A 21874-nucleotide genomic window follows, 5' to 3' on the forward strand; every position below is an offset into this window, starting at 1 on the left:
TTCTTAATTTTCCTAGTAATAGGGAAATATAGAAATGGATTGTATGTAAAATAGTGATAATGGTATCAAGATGTAATTAAGTTTAGGTGGTATCTTTAAAAAATCTTAGTAGTATCAATGACTTTTCGTGTTTTAAACGTTCTATACAGTTAGGACTAGACTGATTTTACTTTTGCTCTTTTATCCTCTGTACGTTAACTTATCTATGCTCAAACAATAAATTCAATGATTTTTTTTTTTTAGCACCTACTATAGAACAGGTATACTTTCAGTTTATACCCAGGGAACAAATGCACTATTACAAAATAATGCATTTTGTGATTCAGCTTTATTTTCCCTCCATGATAACCACACTGTGCTGTGCTCAGTACGTGAGTGGAGCAGGCAAGTGGTGTTGAGGGGCGGTGGATGGCAGGATAGCGCAAGGAACCAAGTTCATTTCTACTGGTCCGTGTCCAAACCAGAGGAGCTCTGAGCTGTTACTGAACTTTCACTTACACTCTAATTTCAGAGTTCACAGATCCTTTGTCCTATCCACAGTCACCTATCACATATCTGCTTCCTGGGGGATAGCATTAAGAGTTCTAACCAGTGAACAGATCAACACAAATCCCAGTTCGCTTTCATGAACAGTTCACTTCTGAATGATTTATTTATATAAACAACTTGGTATGGCTACAGTAACACTATTCAATATTGGTTTTCTTTATAGATTTATATGTGAAGAAAAGTGACTCTGTGCACTGCTGCCTTCAAATGCTGGTAGCCCCGCCTTTGGAGCCAATGGCAGCAATGCCTAAGCTGTCCTGATTCAACGAACCCAGCGACACAAAATTCACTTCATCTGTACCTTAAGGCTTGTGACAGTTGTCTCAACCCTCTCCTCAAATGATTTGAAAGTAGGAGAATTCCTAAAATAACAAAAAAAGAGAGGTCAGCTCCGAAGACCTAGCTGTCTTAGCAATCGTGCTGCGCTGCCTGTTTTCTGCTCTTACTTGCAAACATCACCTCTGCACCAGAGTCAGTTGCTGATTTGCCACCTACACCAACCATGTTTTCAAATTTATTTCACTTCTGCTAGGTTAGATCCAGAAACCATAACCCGACATGGAATTTTTCTAAGTAAAATAGATAACTATAGAATAAATAATATAGCATTTGGCAAGGATACAACTGTAATAATTCCATGGTGCACCGTACATCATTTCCAACGAGTCAAAGGAGTGATAGCTTAATTTTTCATTTACTAATTAATTGTTTCTATCGTAACACTCCTTTTCCCAGCTCAGTTATTTTATAACCAATAGAAAGTCTATCTGAAGAACGTCACATTCGAGTTTTCCCACTTGGAATTTTAAAAGTCATTTATTTTAGTGAATGTGACACAAGACAGAAATAGCTAAAGGGAAAAAAAGGTTCAGATGTTTTCAAACTTTAAAGTTTTAAAACTAAGCATTTTCTCAACATCCAGGAAGCAGTGTTTCTGAAAGTCAGTGCGCCCATTATTTTAGGCTGAAATATACTCACTACTTGTTTAATGCTTGATCAAAATCGTGCTATTGGCACGTGTTATATTTCCTCCCAAAGAAGATACACTTACTTGTTCTTACCAGACAGAACCTTTGCTGTCTATCGACAATTTATTTGTGACTCATTCACTGTGTTAAATTATCTACATACCATCTTGTAACTTTAAGATTTAGATCTTTATTTGGTGCTTTTTGGTTTCCTATACTGGATTTGGCCACATGACATTATGACTTAATGACATCATTACCATTAAAAATGATATCACCAAGTCCAACTAAGGAAACAGGAACTGAATTAAAAATGTGTCTTAAATCTTGTGTTCATGTTGGCTTTCAGCAACAACAACTGCCATCATTTTCAGGTAAAAAATTCAACTGAACGTTACTATACTTGATAAGCCACTTGCTATTCTCTCTTGAGTGCAGAAGAAATAAAATAAGAGGAATGGCCTAAAGAAACTTCATAAGGGCGGATGGTTATAAAATACGGGCTTCATTGTATGGTGTGGGCTGCAGCATGGCTCCAATATTATCAAGAGGAAACTAATGTAGAGGATATGTTTTCGAATGAATTTGGCTTCATTAGGGATTGTCTCCCAAGACTCTGATGCTCCGGATGGTCACAAATGCATTTGCATCCAGGCTGTATGAAGTAACAGTGGTGAGTTCAGAGGGCCCAAGCATGGCATCACACCTTGTATATGACTCAAACATGAGTTGAATTCCTGTGAGGAATCCTCCACCGTACCTGTCTCACGATGAAATATTAGTGAAATTACATAAGAAGGATTCAGAAGTGTACACTTATTAGCACTTTACTTCCAATGCATGTTTTATTTGGCCAAGCTGGTCACATGACTAACTACCTGTCATCCATCAGTCGCACAGGACCACAGTGGGCAGACAGTTCAGCCTAATGGTTCATGGTTTATGTTAGTTGAGCAAAACCTTTTTTTTTTTTTTTTTTTAAGTTAATTTCAGGCAAGCTCACAAGGAATACATTTGACCCATAAGTCACTAGATGGATTCCTGGTTTCATATTTTTATGAATTCCTGATTCATATTTTTTTTTCAAGGCTTTTTTGGACACCCAGACTTAAAATTTAACAAGTAAAGAAGCTCAGAGCTGCAGGCTGCACTGCTCAATTCTGGTGCTCTTATTCTAGGGGCAGCAAGTCATTCAAATATGAACTAAGCCATCTTGAATCTATGCTCTCTACTTACCACCAAATTAGGGAAATCAAATGCTGTGGTTAAACTTCCAAAGTAACCACATAACCCCAGTGTAGAAGAGACATCATCAGCTATATAAAACAGACATTCCTCTAATCAAATTACACTAGAGTGCATGCTGGGGAATATGGAGAAACTATTTATTCAGATTTAATCATGTCATATACAACTACAAACTTGTAGCACTGCAAATGACCCTGGAAAGAATTTGTCTTTAGTGGGCTCAAACTATTTAGAGTAACTGAACTCCCTCTAGAATGTATTCACACCACAGTATATAATATAAAGCAGGAAGAAGAGGCACAGTTCTGACTGAAGTGAGCGAGGGTCCCAGAGACTAGATCCCCTCCCATGGAGCCCCAACCAGGGCAGCGTAAGGAAGCACTAGGGCTCCTGGAAGCACCAAGGGAAGAGCAGTAAAGCTGGTTCTAGCCTCTTATTTTTAAACATGATGAAAATGCTGTCACTGAGGTGACCTTCCCAAGGCTGCCAAGTTCACCCCTCAGGTCACACAAATCAAGAGTGTCTGGACTTAACCCAGTGTGTCTGGTCAATAGCCCAAGCCCATGACACCTACAATACTTGTACAGGATTGTCAGCCTTTTTTCCTGAGGACCCTCAGAAAAGAGCATAAGATAGGTCATGGCATTTCCCTTTATATAAAGAAGGAAAAAACCCACAATGTATCAATAAAGTTAACACTTCATGCACATTATACACTGATATTATGTAAAATAATTTACACAGATTACCTCATAGCAGGCATACTTATGGAATGGCGAATGGAGTAGCTTCAGGGCAAAAGCAGATTAAAGGGAAAAAAAAAAGAAAGAAAAAAAGATAGCACAATATAAGTACATGAGAAACTCCCTATTCACAGTTTCAAAACAGCAATTTCAACTATCTGAAGTGTTCCCTGCACACCCCACCAAGATGAGATTTGTTTTTGTTGGGTAGGATGGGCCACAGTCACTTCCAAAGGAATAAGGAGACCAGGTGGTCCATGGCTACATATTATTTCACTTCCTGTAGGTTCCCTGTAGGCCAGGGAGGAGAGGAGGAGACTGTCTGGTTTGCCCTAGGTCAGCCCAACAGCTGGTGGACATGCTCACCTGGTCCAGCTCCCTTCTCCTGTTCAGGAAGACAGTAAGGGGCAAGGGGCAGTGCCTACCTAGCACATAGAGCCAGGCAGCTAAAAGCTAATCATTCCATTGTAGAGAAGCACTCCAGAGGACTGTGTGTAGTTAACATGAGTCAATCAAGGAAACACATGCCAGGTAAACGCAATTCACACAGTCCAACATGGTGGCAGGGCTTCTGCATCCATCCCAGGACATCTGGTACAAAGATCAACTTTTCTGAGAACTCTTAAGATCATCAACCTTCTCACCCTGTTGATCCTACAGCGGCTAACTCGTCTTCCCGCTGATCGACTGCCTGTTATTTCTATGTGAGTTCCACTCGGAAATCAGGCTGCAGGAAGGGAGCAAGCAAAATGGGGTCCATTTTCCTAGGCTAGCATGCCCTCATCCAATTTCCACCACAGTCCCGGCCTTCTCTTCTCCCAGGAAGCTAACAGGTAGGGGATCAGACTCATCACCTTCCCCAACAATATCCACTGAGGTCATCAGTAGGGGCGGCACTTTACTAGAACTCAGAAAGAAAAGGACAAAGAAGTGCAGGGGATACTTACGGTCTTACCCTAGACACTCCATTTAGAAATCATAGGCAAATATTTCCTCATAAGTTACATTAAAAAAAGAATTACTAAAAGAACTTCATCAGCGTTATAAATTATTCATCTCTTTAAATACAGGTAGTTTTCTTAATAAAAAAAATTTTTTTAAGGCATGTAATAAGATTCTACCTAAAAGGAGGCTTAATTCAGAGACGTGGGACTGACAGTTGCACACTTGCTAACATTTGAGCTCTTCCAGTGGCCTTTCTCCTCTTCACCTTCAGAAGGTACAGAGAGTTGAAGGTAAATCATCTGCCTAAGTAACAGTTACTAGGAATTCAGAAAAAGACAACAATCTAGAGGAAAAACTTCTGTTTCTCGACCTCACTTTCTGAAAGTTTCGTAAACATACGCAACTCGCAATTGCCACTTTCCTCTTCTTTGAATCTAAGGACCTCTGCCAGTGTAAGAAGGCATGATGCAGAAGGAGATTCCTGAGGGATGTCTCAGCAAGTGAAAGTCGTGTAAATGATTCAGAAGTGAGATACACAGGGGCTGAAATAGATTCAAATATATTAGGCGCCCTATACTCTGTAACTCTCCCTGGTTGTGAACACTCTCAGCAACAGAGACCTGGTCTTTGGCTGAAGCGCACCCACAGTGGGGCTCCGGGGAGGAAGGGAACTGCTAGGGAGCCGGCAGGGCCCTGGGGGCAGCGCTTACCCGATGGAGTGAGACCTGCAGCCGGAGCAGCACAGGAGAGAAGAGCAGGAGCAGGGTTAGCACATCAGGATGCAAGGAGCCGGCCTCACTGCCCACTGTCCCCTCTTTGAAGAGCCCCAAGGAAAAGACGAGGGGACCCCATTTGTTACTCTTTTAGAGTACACTGACTTTTTAATGTCTTCACAATTACTTTACCAACCTACCGTATGTGTGCTTCTCACTATTTTTCTCATGGACATATAGAGGTGGCTGGATTCTCTAATAAAGTCACACGCCTCCTCCAAAGATTTCCACTCCACTAGATCACACGCAGTTTGAACAAATTCACCGAGAAGTCCCAAGAAGATGGCAACATTATTAATATAAAAGTGATTCTAATAGCTTGCATTTCTTCAGAGTTACTTTCATAAATGTGACCTTATTTTAACTTCAGAGAAAACAGTCTAGTTAGGTAGCTATTAACCACGTTACCTGACAGGTGGAGAAGAAGCCAGAGCAATTCCGTGACCAGGCTCAGGGGCCTTCACTTAGTGGCCGTCAGGAGAAAATGAGAACCTTAGCTCAGGAAATCTTATTTATTTTTATAAAACATCTAAATTAAATCCTAACATAGCGCTTTTCATCCAGTTATTAAAAGGCCCAAATTCTAGGTTTTCAAAACCTGTAAGCATTAACTTTTAATTATTTTAAAGAAAAACTGAGAGGGGATTCCCTGGAGGTCCAGTGGTTAGGACTCTGAGCTCTTACTGCCAAGGGCCCGAGTTCGATCCCTGTTCGGGGAACTAGGATCCCGTAAGCCTCGCGGTACAGCCAACAACAACAGCAACAACCAAAAAAACCCACAAAACTGAGAGGTACTGTTTTTCTTCTCAGGTATCTGAATTCTTCTGTCAATCTTTTTGAAGAAGTTCAGAAATTTGTTCCCAGAATTCACAAAAGAATTTTATGGTATAACCAACAAAATATAAAATAATATGATACTTTCAAACTGAAAAGGGGTTCAAAGTCAAATGCCTGTGATAAAATTTTAAAATTTCCCCACTATCATTTTATAAATTGGCAAATTAATTTGAACGAAAAATTTAAAACTTACTAATTGTTCTCTTTTGAGAATCGTTATTATATTAAACTTAAATACTTTTCAAATATGACTTTTACGTATATTACTTGTTCTAGTATAAAAGTAACAATTCTTTGTAAAACTTTTTGCTTTCACAGAGTTATCCTCATTTATTTCAAATGTTAGATATTATAGTTTGAGAAAAATATAGGCCTGAAAATATAGGTCTACAAAATATTACAGGCCCATATCTGAATGTGGACTACATTTCCCAATATTTTTAGCCACAGTTTGTAATGGAAGTTTTGTATCCTCTACACAGAGCAATAATTAATGAAAAGTTTGGAACTCCTGGGAAACAGGTTATCCATTATGCTAAAACAAAGCCACATTGAAACAGGAGGAAAGGCAGTCAACACAACCTTGATATTATGTCCAGCTCTTGTAGGAACATGAGTATGTCAACATGCTGCACGTGTGAAACACAGTCCTCGTTCTCTACAACTTATGAAACACACTGCACTCCTGTTCATGGACTCTCCCAATTTCAATCCTGTGGGGTCACCTTGTAACTGAGAGAGTCACTTAGTAAAGGTAAAAACTGGCATTTATTGAGTGCTTAATACATGGCAGGCTCTCTTTTGCTACTTGTATAATAAACTGAAGATGTTGTTACTTATATCCCCATTTATAACTGGGAACAGCCACAGATTCCTAGACGCCACCCAAGACCTACTGAGGTGCAACCTTGGAGAGAGAGGTGGAATCTGGGAATATGCATTTGTCAAGCTTCAGAGGTGTCCCTAAGGTCTGCTACCGTTAGAGAAACACTATTCTAGTCGGCAGTATTATGCCACTGAATCCCAGTGTTCAAGTGAAAGGTTTCAACTAAGTATGTGGAGAACAAACTTTATAAACATGACAAAATATATTTTCTTGGATATAACTGGTGATAAGGTCTTTCCTGTTTTAAGGAGTTATTATTAGTTTAGATAAATGTTTTAATGCCACTGAAATGACTGCAAATTTTTATATAATAAAGTTAGGGTTAATTCATAATCCAGAGTATTTACCGTTCAACACACACTGCCTCTGAAGAATTTTAACTGCTTTTTGTTATTGCTTTATTAGCAAAAATGAAGATAAAGCAATGTACTCAGATTCATGCACATGTACTTACTTAACTCTAGCCTCATGAATGCCAAGTTGTTAAGATGATGCATGAATTTTGGGCACAATCCAGTAATTTTTGACGTCAAAAAATAACTTAAACACAAAGATATAAATATTTGCCTCTAGGTATCAAAGCTGCAGGGTAACAAAGAAAGCAATAGTTTAAGAATCCAGTAAAATAATACACACATATTTTTTAAAAAGAAGAAATATAAAATGTACTTGAGAAGTTTTTAAAAAGTGAATTTGATTTCTAGAGAGAAAAGTGACACTGATTTATACAGAAAAATCTCCTAAGCATATCAGCCAAATTCAAAATAAACTATGATAGGTATTTAAAGAAGCAAAAAAAATGAGAGTAACAACTCTATGTAAGATAACTTCCTAGTACATAATATGAAAAATAAAAATGGTCAATACTACATTGTTTTCCTGGTGCCTATAGTGAGGTCACTTGGTTCTCGGTTCAAAATCTCGATATTCACCCTAATTTTATATAACAAATACTGAAAATAACCAAAATGAGCAAAGGGACTGGTTTAAAAATTTTGCTACAGCTATGCACTGGAAGATAATACAGCCATTAAAAATGAAGATGTAAGGACTTCCCTGGTGGTGCACTGGTTTGGAGTCCACCTGCCAATGCAGGAGACATGGGTTCGATCCCTGCTCCGGGAGGATCCCATGTGCCGTGGAGCAACTGGGCCCATGAGCCACAACTACTGAGCCTTTGAGCCTCGGGCCCGTGCTCTGCAGCAGGAGAGGCCACCACAATGAGAAGCCTGCACACCGCAACGAGAAGTGGCCCTTGCTCTCCGCAACTAGAGAATGCCTGTGTGCAGTAACAAAGACCCGATGCAGACAAAAATAAATAAATAATTTTTAAAAAAATGAAGATGCAATAAACATTTATTAACATATTCACAATATATTGCTAAAGTAAAGAAAGAATACTACCAGGAGCATACACTATATGGTACCTTTTTAGAATAAAAGAATAAATATCTATGCATTTAGCATAGAAAAAATACATGTACTAGTTGGATATATACAAAAATGTAACCAAGAATAGTTTATCAGAGAATATTCCACTGAAGGCATATTTTAACTTATTGTTTAAATTACAGTGATTAAAATTCAGTGTGTGCTGCATTCTTTTGAAATCTCTCCTTATTACTGGTGATTAAAGGCACCCCCCTCTATCTTCTATTTCTACTAGGTCGGGTCCTAGTGGAAAGGGCATCTCTGGGACCAGGCCCACTAACCTGACCTTCAGGCAGAAAATGTCCCAATATAAAAATGTATCTCAGTCACCAATACTATCAGCCACATAAAATTTTAATCCAACTTAAAAAAAAAGAATGTGTTAGGAAGACCTGTTGGATATATATATATATAAAATGCTCCCCTTCTCTCAGAAAGCCAAAGGCTTAGCCCCATTCCCGTGGTTCTTTCCCACAGTACCTCATGTCTCCAAACTTCTTGCTGATGGCCGTCCCAACGTTGCTGAAAGCTGCAGTTGCCTTCTGCCCTGCGTGACTCAGAGTTTCATGTGTTTTCTTGTAGCTAGAAATAAAACAGAGAAAGATAATATCATGATTTCCCATAAAACATTCATCATACTTCTCTCTCCTGACTTTGAAAATTCTCTTTCCAAGCCAGATTTAGGAAGATGATCCACAGAAGTAATTGTTTCTATTCATTGTTTGGGGAGGATGGGTTGGTGGCCGCTCATCAGAGGGAAACTCAGACCATTAAATCTGAATTCAGGAAAAATATCCATATATAAGTCCAGATCTGAATGTGCAGATCTTTAATCACAAATAGTGGAACTGCTCTGAGAGTAGAGAATTATTCTTAAAGAGATGTATTAACTCTATGAAGTGACGATGAAAGCTCTAGCCATCAATGGTAACATGAATTAGAAAATGTATATTTCAAAGGGAAATTTAAGCTTTTACTGCTTATGTGGGTAAAAGTAACCATAAAATGGCAAAATAGAACTAGTTACTTAATTTTCAAATACTCAGAGCTGGGAATAAGAAGGGCGCATAATCTTAATATAGTTACTTTTTTAAAACAGTTTTAGGAATATAGTACTGCAATGATCTGTTCACAAACCTATGTCCCCACAAGGCTGACTCCCTGAGGGCAAGGAAGCCATTCATCTTTGTGTCCCCAGTATGTGGCAGAGGGATACAGGGGAAACTTAATAAATATTAGAGGAATGAATCAATGATCACAGAGGAAGCTCCTCTGTAGCTCTGAACTAGGAGTCATGACAGTAAGAACAATGCAGTGTGATGGATTATAGAGAGAGAATGGACGGACCTGACAGGAGGTTATAAGTGACAAATGGAACAAGACGAATAAATTGGTTTAAGGTTTTGAGCATAGTGACAGGAAAGGCGGTGGTGTATCCACTGGGCTAGGAAATTTCTAAGTGTTAACTAATAAAGTAGAAAACAAAAGGCACCTAACCTGAGGGGATAAAAAGAAATCAGCCGAAAGTTTTATACACCATTTCACAGTATATGTAAGTCAAGTCATTACGCTATACAGCTTAAACTTATACACTGCTGTATGTATTATATTTAATTTAATATATCTCAATAAAACGGAAACAAACCAAACCAAAAAGTGTTCAACTGACTTTTAAAAAATAAACGAGTTCTTTTTTTTTTAACATCTTTATTGGAGTATAATTGCTTTACAATGGTGTGTTAGTTTCTGCTTTATAACAAAGAGAATCAGCTCTACATATACATATATCCCCATATCTCCTCCCTCTTGTGTCTCCTTCCCACCCTCCCTATCCCACCCCTCTAGGTGGTCACAAAGCACCGAGCTGATCTCCCTGTGCTATGCGGCTGCTATGTGGCTGCTTCCCACTAAACTATAAACTAATTCTTATAATGCACATACCATCTTCTTCCCATATATGTTGCTCCCAGGTAAGTTCCCCCAAAGCTCCTTGCTTAGCCTAGAACACTTGCATGCATATGGTACATCTAAGAAGACTATGTCCTCTGACATTCATTGTGTAGGAACTTCCGTTATCCCTCCCACCCTTCCACTTCCCACAAATCATCCGGCCCTAAATATACTATCAGACTCTACACAAATGCTTTAAAACATGCTCCTTGGTCTTCCTTGGGACTGAAATCACTTTATTAACATGGTATTCTATTATTCTTTTTTTGTTAGCAGGAAGGAATGAGTCTGATATTATCAGCACCGTATGTTATTTATTTACACAATGCCTGTTTTTCAGGAAGTGTAAAAATCAAGTATTATCTAGATGATATAACCAAACCAAATATTCATTTACTAAACAGACATTTTCTAGGGAATAGGGAAAGACTGACAGGAAAAAGAGTCAAAGCAGAATTTGGTGAACGGGAGGTAATTTGTCTCTGGGGAGAGGTATGTGATTAGGGGAGGTGGACCCCGGACGGCTCTGGGTCAAGCAGCAAATGAGAAGTGGGAAAATGAAAGAAAGGAACAGCTTTTAGAACGTTTGCTTAATTTTGTTCGCTGCCAAGTTACAAAAATATCAGTTATTCAAATTACAACTTTCTTTTTACATTTTACTATAGGATGTTAGGTTTTAATTATGGCGGGAGAATATTTTTGATCATGTGAAATCATGGAATTGCAGGCAGATTACACATAAAATAAAATATTAATCTCTAACTTCTTATTAGTGATAAGGCAGTTAATATAGCACTAAATGTGGACCAGAAATAAAAACCTCAATCATTATTACAAGAATTCAGGAGATGTGATCTTGAAATGGCACATGCTGAGAATTCTTCAGAAGAAACATGCTACTAAACAGGTTCCCAAAGCAGTGTCCTGATGGTTGGATTAACTAGGCGTAGAGATAGACTTTAAAACAAAGATTTAAAGGTAGTAGTTTTAGCCTTAAAAACAAAAGGATTTATTTACAAATAAACAAAGAAAAATGTGGAATTGCTATTCCAGTTATATTTTTAGGATGCTGACAAAGTTTTCACAAAGTAGTAACCCGGCCATGAAATCAGATCTGTAGAGGGAACTCCCTGACGGTCCAGTGGCTACGATTCTGTGCTTTCACTGCCGAGGGCGCGGGTTCGATCCCTGGTTGGGGAACTAAGTTCCCACAAGCTGCACAGCATGGCCCAAAAAACCCCCAAAAATCAGATCTATGGAAAATGGGCTGTAAAACATGAAATCCATACATGATGGAAGTGAGGAAGACACTATATTATACACAGATGAAACACGGTCTTGCACCATGGACTGGAATTTAGAATTAGGCTCAGTTCTAATTAGCAAGGAAAATGTTTCCCTATGCAAAAGTTTCTCAGGCATATTGGTGAGGAAATAATCCATTAAATAACCCAAAGAGGAGACTTTGTATCTTCTCTTCCCTTCTATTCCTTTCACACTCCATAGTCAACCCATCAAGAGACCCTGCTAGTTCAGCCCTCCAAATAGATCTCGAATCTGTCTACTGTCTCACCACCTCTACTCGTCTCTGCCTTAGTTCAATTCACCATCATCACTCACCTGGGGTCTTGGCCAAGTGAGTGTCAGAGGAACAGACTTGGGTTCTGGGGGGAAATGGGCACAGAAGAGGGAATCAAGGAAGGCCAAGGGAAGACAGTCAATCGGGTATCCACTCAGTACTGCATCTGTAAGGCCTGAAAGGTGACTCAAGGGAAAAGTAAAAAAGTACTCTGTCACACTGTGGTCTTTGCATGAGGTTGGGACTGGGTACCAGTTAGAGAATTCCTTCTTGCGTTGGTCCTGCATTTCTTTCAGGAATTTCTTGCAATTAAAGCAAATATTTAATTTACTTGTAAACTTTCCACGTAGTTTAACTTTTATATATTTGAGAATGCTTTGAATTTTGAGGTAAGAAGTGACTTTTGAACACTTTGTGTGTGTGTGTGTGTGTGTGTGTGTGTGACATTCTAAATTTAATGGCTTCATTTAAAAATAGCTGGTCAGGGAGAAGTACAGTTAGCCCGCCGCGTCTGTGGGTTCTGCATCTGCGCCTTCAACCAACCACAGATGGAAAACGTTCAGGAAAAAAATTCCAGGAAGTTCTAAAAAGCAAAACTTGAATCTGCCATCAGTGGGTAACTATTTCCATAGCATTTACACTGTATTTACAACTATTTACACTGCATTAGGTAGTATAAGTAATCTAGAGATGATTTCATGTGTATGGGAGGATGCATATAGGTCATGCAAATACTACACCATTTTATATAAGGGACTCGAGCATGCATGGATTTTGGTATCTTCATGGGTCCTGGGACAAAACCCCCGCAGATACCTAGGGGTGACTCTACATATAGTAAGCAATAAGTGTTAGCACATTATGTTTTAAAAACGCTTCTGTATCAAAATGTGAGACAGGTGTTTACAGGCATCTGACTACTTTAGTGAGGTATTAGGGGCATTTAAGCCCTCACCATGAAAAATGCATCTCTATATCTATGTGAAATTTCAAAGTTAAAATTCAAACATATGGATAGCTCAATGGAGTGTCAAAGATTTTAGGGACTGTTAACTCTATTTCTGGGAATTATAAAATGTTAAATCTGAAAGGCACTAGAGCCCGATCCCTTAAGACTACTTGATGAAACTAGATGAAGACTAGGTGATGAAACTGAGGCCCAGAAGAACTGAGTGACTCTTTAATGACAGAGGTAGGGTTAGAGTAGGCAGTGTGCCTGCCTTCCATCAGAGTGTCTTGTTGCCTAGGAGATGACAAGGGTGAATTAGATCAACTCCAGTGTTTGTGGAGAGAAATAATAATACTATATTTCGAGAAATTTTAAAATGCACATTTTCTACCCACACTTTTAGGCCTCTTCCCCTAGGCTAACCACTACATTTCTTGAAAACAATTAGTAGTCCTTATATACATTACTTAGAGACCAATAATTGAGGACAAGAGATTTCTAGGGGTTAGGCAATGAGAGAGGGTTATACATGGGGAAGTGAGCTCCACGAACAAAATAACTAGGGAATCCATGAGAAATAGGTCAGCAGGCTCAGAGCATTTAAAAGCTCCAAGGAGTACCACACACATTACAGCCTAAGTGAAGGGTCCCTCTGGAGTTATGCACTGCACAGACCCTGTACCTTATGGTGCATCCCAATTGGGCTTGATCTTAAAACTGAATAAGTAATATACATCCTCATCCACAGGCTAGGAGCCTGTGTCTTGAAACAATGCTCTTCTGTCAGGCCACAGATAACCCCCAAGGAAGTCGGGGTATTTGCATTTTACTCCCTTTATTGTGCCATGAAATTCTGTACATAGTTTGTACTACTAATACTGAAAACTGTTTTTTCAACTCTATCACATAAAATTATGTTCAACAGTATTCAAATAATGAAAAACAATTTAAATACTAACATTCTGATTGACTTGACAACCTTATAATTTAAATGGAAGTGGTATTTAGCATTTTACATTACTAGCATCTCTTATTTTAAGCTAAAGATAAATTATACCATTGCTGAGTTCCATAATTGATAGAGCGGACAACTAACACATTTTCCTTAAATAAAAATCAAGTGTTAAGATATCCTCAGGGACTTCCCTGGTGGCACAGTGGTTAAGAATCCGCCTGACAATGCAGGGGACACGGGCTCGAGCCCTGGTCTGGGAAGATCCCACATGCCACAGAGCAACTAAGCACATGTGCCACAACTACTGGGCCTGCGCCCTAGAGCCTGCAAGCCACAACTACTGAGCCTGTGTGCCACAACTACTGAAGCCCGTGCTCCTAGAGCCCGTGCTCCGCAGCAAGAGAAGTCACTGCAATGAGAAGCCCGTGCACCGCAACGAAGAGTAGACCCCACTCGCCACAACTATAGAAAGCCTGCGCGCAACTACGGAGACCCAACGCAGCCATAAATAAACAAACAAACAAATAAATAAATAAATAAATTTACTGAAAAGAAAAAAGATATCCTCAGGTTGCTGTCAATTGTGCACTGGGAGGCAAGAAAATTGGGAGTATTTGCTTCAAGAAGTCTGTGTTGGGTGCCTCTCCTCAGGGTTCCCATAATCCCCTCTGCACAGCTCTTTGCAAACATCCTCCCAATGTGCTGCAGTCACGGTTTTTAAACCTCTCTCTGGGATTTGCCTGAACTTCCTGAGGGCAGAACCACGTCTTTTTCATCATCACTGTATCCCCAGTGCCTGAATCAAGTACAGCAAGAGTCAAGTGAGTCTCCTCTGGATTCTGGAGGCTGGGATGCCCCAGCCTCAGCTACAGATGCAGAGTCAGGACTTGGCAGTGCGAAGTTTCTAACTCTGGAGAAGAGCCACAGCGACCTTAAGGTGAGTGAGGGCAATTCTGCCTTGCGTGCTCTAAAGCAATCCAGCTAACAGTAGCTTTGGAGGAACCTGCACTTCCCAACAAGGCTCGAATATGGTCCAGTGTTGAACCTTTCTTTGGCACAAGTTTAACTGTGATACGCAAATGGCAGCTCACATTTATTAAGCACTTTGTATGCGTTAACCTATTGAAGATGCATTTTGTTTGCTTGTTTGGAGTACAAGTAATCTTCCTCTTTTCTAATGAAAGTCAACAGAAAAATAGGCTTTACTTTTCAGAGATTCAGTTTGGCTGGAATGGATAGCTTCCCCCTTCCCAGCTTTACTGAGGTATAACTGACGAAACAAAATTGTGAGATATTGGATTTGATATACATATACACTGTGAAAGGACTCTTTTCCTTCTAGTAAATTAACAAATCCATCACCTCACATACGTGTGTGTGTGTGTGTGTGTGTGTGTAGATGAGAACATTTAAGTTCTACTCTCTTAGCAATTTCAATTATACAATACAGTGTTACCAACTATAGTCATGATATTATACATTAGATCCTCAGACCTTATTCATCTTATAACTGAAAGTATGTATTCTTACCAACCTCTCCCTATTTCACCCATACGCCCACCTTTGGCAACCATCCTTGAACTCTGTTTCCAAGAGTTTGACGTTTATTTAGATTCCACATATAAGTAATACCATGCAGTATCTGTCCTTCTCTGACTTACTTCACTTAGCATAATGCCCTCAAGGTCCATCCATGTTGTCGCAAACAGCAGGATATCTTTCTTTCTCATGGCTGAATAATATTCCATTGCATTCGTGTGTGTGTGTGTGTGTGTGTGTGTGTGTGTGTGTGTGTGTGAGTGTGTGTGTGTGCGCGCGCACGCATATCTTTAAGGAATGGGTAGCATTTAACTGCTAGAACAGGTGAGCTGTTTGGCCAGCACACCAACAAGGGGCTCTTCAGTACTGTGGGGTAAGGTTCTCTGCAAGCCAAATAAAAGGCATTCTGTTGACTTTCCACGCAGATTCCTCTTCATGTCTTACAGATTTGAAAGTCAGTGTTAATAATCAAAAGGAGAAAGCGTGTCATCTTCTAACATGTTCTGACTTAAAGCATTTTTCTACACACGGGTCGAAGAAAAAAATTTAAATTCAATAGTCTTCTTACAAGAAGATATCTTATAGCCCAAATCTGTTTTCTATTATGGAATTTAAAAGAGAGCATTACTTGAACAGTTGCATATGTGGCATTTCACCAAAGACACAAAAACTAGGCTTCGTTTCTTCCAAAGCTTCCCTAAACACACTATCAAAACATAGATTTGCCACTTGAATCTAGAAAAGCAGAACCTACTTCCTGCCTTGTGTGATACGATGAAAGCCAAAAGGTAAGAAGAATGAACGACCATGTGAGAGATGCGCTACGTGGTCTTTTAAAATTAGGTCTTTAATCTTCACTGGCGCTTCTGAACCCAATGGTGGCACAACAGGCTCCTCATAAAAAGAGATGATAATCTTTACTGACCATAATAAGCTGGAAGTCTTAGAAGCACAAAGCAAAGAGTAAATAAATCATAAATTGAGCTTCAATTTTCAAGCACTGTGCTTTTTTTTTTTTTAATGCTGAATGTTAGTTTTACTCCTCTGTATATAGGATGAAGTTATTAAGTTTTCTGAAAAGATGGAATGGTTTAAATTCCATTCCACAACCTTCTCCCCTTTGTAGACCTGCCATTTGTTCTATGATACAACTCAGTGTTTATTGGTGGGCAATTTCACAGGTTAGCAAAGGCTGAACACTCACTAAAATGCAGCATATCAGTTTTAACAGCCCACCACGACATCAAGCTTACAAATTCCTTTTCCTTCTGTTTCCAGAAGAGATTCAATTTCTCCTCCAGTGGTCTCCCCACCTCTTCACCCCAAAGCCGCCCACCTCCCCCATGCTTCCTTGAAGTCTAAAAACATTAAAAAGCTTCAAAGGATGAGGGTGGGGGGAATTTTTTGTGAGTGTTCTTAGATTCTCCAAAATCAAGGCAAATAAAAAACTATGACAAAAACAGCAGCAAAGACAAACCCAGGGACACAGATAGCCTCTTGACCTACTACTGTATGGTTATCTTTCTATAAAGGAGATAACTTCAGTCTGCGGTGTAGTTATTCCTACTCATCTGGTCCTATTCCAATTTGAATCCTACCACAGACTAAAATATGCCAAGATCTTTCATTAACATATCACAGATTTTCTTTTCATTATAAATCAAACTAAATAGGTCATGATTGCTTAATCAGTATGCAAAGTATTGCCTCTGGGATACCTGCAATACTCTGACAGCTGAGATTCTTTTTGGTGCTTTGAAATCTAATTCTATCCAATCTAACCTTACCCCAGTTCATCATTCCCCCACATCAAAATTTCATTGTATGAGGTACAGATATTGTTCTAGAATGGGTATCATGGACACTAATAGCAGGGATTTAAATATTCAAGGGAAAAATAGATTCTGCTTTTCTGTCTGCCCCCCCTCCCCCCAACATATGATTAAGACTTTTCCCTTTCCCTCAGCAGCCAAGATGCTCTCCTGAAATTATGCTGCTGATAGACTCATGCCTCCCTCTTAAGAAAGAGATTTATTCTTCTTTACAAAGGAAAGTTCACATCATTCCTAAAGGTTAGTAAGTCCACGATCATCTGTATTTATTAACTAATCTCTGAGGAAATCTCATCTAGGTCTGCAGCTTTCAATGCATCAATATGTAGATGACTCTCAAATGTCCATTTCCATCCCTGACTTTTCCTCCGAGTTGCCCTCTCAATATATCAACTTGTTTATCTACTGGACATCTCAGACTGCGCACAGCCAAAGCAGAATTCTTGGGTGTCCTCACCAGACCTGTTTCCTAGAAGAGCAAACAGGCCTACAAAGTATCAGACACTGTTCTGCGCTCATTGAATCCTCACTACCTATGATAGGTACTAATACGATCTCATTTCGTGGAGGCAGGGGACCTAGATTTCAAACCAGGCAATTGGTTGGAGTCCGCAGCCCACCAGCTTAACCACAATGCTAAATCCCCACTGCTGTAACCAGTCTCGGTATTCACCCAGTAGCCCAAGTCAGAGACCTAATGTCACATTTGATCCCTCTATTTCCCTCAATCCCCCACATCCAAACCACTGGGAAGTCCCATTGGGTCGACCTCCAGATCCTGTCCCCTCTCTGCTCATGACTCTCCATCACGACAACCTGGGCCACTGCAACAGACTTATAAATGATTTTCTGGTTTCCATTCCTGCCTCTTCACAATCAATATTACACAAACCAACCAGAACGTTCTTTTTAAAAGGTGAATTAGAACAAGTCTCTTCCTGCTGCAAATTCTCCAACGGCATCCAAAGCTCTTGGAATAAAATCCTCACTCCTCGCCTTGGCCTGGGAGGCCCCAGAGGCTCTGACCTCAAGCTCCTCTCACTACACTCCAGACACAGCCCTTTCCTCTGCTTCCTGAAACCTGTAAAGCTAGGTCTTGCCTCAGTGTCCTTGTGGCAATTTTTTCCTCAGCCTAAAAGCTCTTCCCCAGATCCTCACAAGGTCATATCTTTCTGTCATTCAGGTCTCAGCTCAAAGAAACCTCCCAGGACAGGATTTCCCTGTCAGGGACCCATCAAAGCAGCTTCCGCCCTCTCCGGCAAGTCACTCTCTAGTACCTCAACCTATGCTGTCTTCATCATAGCGCCCCGACAGATCCTCATTTGTTTGCTGCTTGTTTCATGCCCTTTTCCCTTTCAACATTCATAGAGATTAGGAACTTTGTCCATCTTGTTGAATCCTGTATCCTGAGGGCTTAGATTAGCCCCTGGGTAATAATGCCTAATAGCAGACACTCACTAACACTTGTTGGGTAAACAAACTGTCAGGACCCCCCCTAACAGCTTTCTATTGCTTGTGGATAAAGAATAACTCTGTTATAAACAGATGCCACAAGCCCCGGCCCCTTCTCCCCACCATCTCAACAAGCCTAAGTAATTGGATGGATTTTCCTTAGGAGAAGGAGCCTTCTCTGCCAGCCTCAACCAGGCTGTGCCTGTGCGTCCCCCAGGACGTCCCTCCTGCCCGCCGTGGCCGGATTAAACTCCAAATCATCCTCCAGAGTTCTGCTTAAACATCTTACTCAAAAAAGCTTCCCTGAGACCCCAGGCAAGGTTCCATCCCCTGCTTTACGTCCCCTACAATACCCTGGATTTGCCGTTACAACCCTGTCACACTTAGCTTTTAACCGGTTACTTGTAAAAACTTGTAAAATAAACAAAAACAAAACTGTTTTCCTGACCACGACTTTAAACTCGATAACCCCAGGGAATAACTCTGTTCTACTCATTCAACAAAAAGCTTGATACTAAGTGTACTGCCTGACTATAAAACCAATTGGTTTTTTCAAACGTGGGAAAACAAGAAACTATATATTCTCCAGTGTGCAAAGAGGCTACAAGCCTTCCTTGAACTTGCCTGCTCTAATTCCATGTCTCAGGAAACCATGACCCATTCCCCTCACTCCCCCCGCCGCCTGCCCTGGCAGACCCAGAACAAACTGGCCACATCCTCTGCTCAGATATTCGCTGCTCCCTCCCTCCTCTCAGCAACAGAAGAGCCAGAATTGCCCTCCCTCCATTGGGTTCTCTTATCCTTGCAGTGTGGTCAGGGAGCCCAAGCAGAAAGATCCTGCCTGGTTCTGACACCCCAGAAGGAAGTTCAGATCAAGTGACAAGAAAGCCCAGACCTGGATTAAATACAGAGGCCACCAGACCCAGGGAATTAGAGATGGCTCGGCCTCACCCTATCAGGGCCATTAATTGGTATAGGCCACCAAAGTGCAAAGACAAAAAGCAAAACTACTGACAGATAAGCTCATTTAGTTTAGTGCCTAAAATCCAGCTATCCTGAATTTTCAAGAGATTGTTCATATGGTGTTGGCGAGAGATATATATATATATATTTTTTTTCTTTTGTGGTACGCGGGCCTCTCACTGCTGTGGTCTCTCCCGTTGCGGAGCACAGGCTCCGGACGCGCAGGCCCAGCGGCCACGGCTCACGGGCCCAGCCACTCCGCGGCATGTGGGATCTTCCCAGACCGGGGCACGAACCCGTGTCCCCTGCATCGGAAGGCGGACTCTCAACCACTGCGCCACCAGGGAAGCCCGATATATATTTTTTAAATTGATAAACATCAGTGTGTAGTTTCTTATCTTCTTCCAAATCATCAGGTTGGGGAAGGTTGGTTAACCTCTGGAGAGACACTGATGGGCTCCCTGGCTCCATCCTGCCCTACTCTGGACTGTGTCCTTACCCTTTCTGGATGAGCCCACGGGGTGCACATGCACAGATGCAGATAGAATTGCTAGGCTTTTAGAGCTGGAGAGAACATTCCCCTTTACATGGACACTAAGGGAACCACAGTGTGGAGACGTCAGGCTCCTCTTAGATCTAACTCCTCATGCAAAGGGTATCTTCGCTAAGGTCTTAGATCTTAGTTCTCAGTAACCAGCAGGCAAAGTTGGCCCCCAGCCAAACTGAAATAATTGCTCTCTATCATGGGTACCTTTTCTTACTACCAGGCCCCTCTACACCTGGGAGAAAAGTACCAGCAAAGAGAAAAATTGTTTCCCACTTAGATACTAGCAATGTAATATCTTTACCTTCCAAGGAGGAATACTAGGGAAGAAAATGCATAACACAAAGACAAAAATTTCTTGATGGTGGAATCTGGGGTCAAGGGATAGGAAGCTTCTGTGGTTTCTCCATCGGCCCCCAGCTCCCAACACACAAAAGGAAGCACAATCGCATTATGATGCGGGCACCTTCTTCGCTTTGGCACAAGACCCCCTGGCAAGCAAAATATTTTAAATCATTAGAGAAGTACCACAATAGTTAAATATTTCACATAATTTAAAAAGTAACGCCATGAAAGCATGATTGTAGAATACCCAAACCTATTCTGTACCTTGCCTAACATCAGACAGGAAGATAATGGCAAAGCTGAAAAACATTTCTGTTGGTCTAAGTAAGAAAAACTTGCTTCTCCTGTGTTTCTCCTTTACTCTCACATTACTATCAGACTCACAATACTTCTGACATCAGCTATGGGGGCGTTTTCACACACCAAGCAATTCTGTGACACCAGCTGGGCGTCCTACAATTTAACTCAATTCTGACACTATCTACCTGGAGATCGAGTCAGATCCCACAGGTTAAGGGCTCAGCCCCACAAGACTGCCCCCCACTCACCTCACTCCAGATGCCAATCGCAAGTCCAGATTATCACCAGTGCTTCTGACCAGTGGGCTATAAATCAGAGGTTCCCACAACCTCCTCCTTGAGTTCAATTAATTTGCTAGAGTGCCTCACAGAACTCAGGAAAACAGGTTTCTTACTGGGTTACCGATTTATTGTAAAAATGATATGATAAAAGATACAGATGTACAACCAGATGGAAGAGGCATGTGGGGATGGGTACCGAGCTTCCATTCTCTCTCCTGGCACGCCACCCTCCCGGCACCTCCATGTGTTCAGCAACCCTAAAGCTCTCCAAACCCCATATTTTTGAGATTTCTATGGAAGCTTCATCATGTAGGCATGATAGATCACTTCCAGCTCCTTTTCCCTCTCTAGAGAACGGGGGTGTGGGACTGACAGTTCCAAGCTTCTAATAATGGCTTGGTCTTTCTGGTGACCAGCCCTCATCCAGGAGTCCACCAAAAGTCACCTCATTAGAACCAAGGATACTGCTATCACCCAGGAAATTCCAAGGGATCTAGGAACTCTGTGTCAGGAACAAGGGTCAAAATGCAAATGTTAGAACAAAAGATGCTCCTGGTGTAGGAAATTATAAGGGTTTTGGGAGCTCTGTGCGAGAAACCAGGGGCAGAAACCAATATATTCTATTATTTCATGAGGCCTTAACCCAGTTCTAACATTCCCTAGAGTAGTGGGGATAAAAGCACACCCCCAAACATGAGAGGTACAAACTTTTCTTTTCATGTAAATGGACAAAAAGTCTGTACAGTTTTTAAAGCTGTCAACCATTTTTGATAGTAACTCAAAATATGCACTGAATGCCAAGTAT

General features: G+C 40.7%; 1 protein-coding gene across 4 annotated transcripts in view; it reads right to left on the reverse strand.

Annotated features, from left to right (window-relative positions):
* TPD52L1 (TPD52 like 1) overlaps nt 1-21874 on the reverse strand; it is a 98647-nt gene that overhangs the window by 4746 nt on the left and 72027 nt on the right. For 2 of the 4 annotated variants that reach the window (XM_024759147.1, XM_024759146.1), the window contains exon 4: nt 8861-8962. In XM_024759147.1, the coding sequence (XP_024614915.1) occupies nt 8861-8962 (102 nt within the window). Of the gene's footprint in view, nt 1-850; nt 912-3514; nt 3554-8860; nt 8963-21874 lie in introns of all 4 variants that reach the window. The other 2 variants (XM_024759144.1, XM_024759145.1) reach the window with 2 other exon arrangements.

This window comes from Neophocaena asiaeorientalis, unplaced genomic scaffold (genome assembly GCF_003031525.2).
Source record: "Neophocaena asiaeorientalis asiaeorientalis breed wild unplaced genomic scaffold, Neophocaena_asiaeorientalis_V1.1 scaffold5, whole genome shotgun sequence".
Taxonomy (NCBI): domain Eukaryota; kingdom Metazoa; phylum Chordata; class Mammalia; order Artiodactyla; family Phocoenidae; genus Neophocaena; species Neophocaena asiaeorientalis.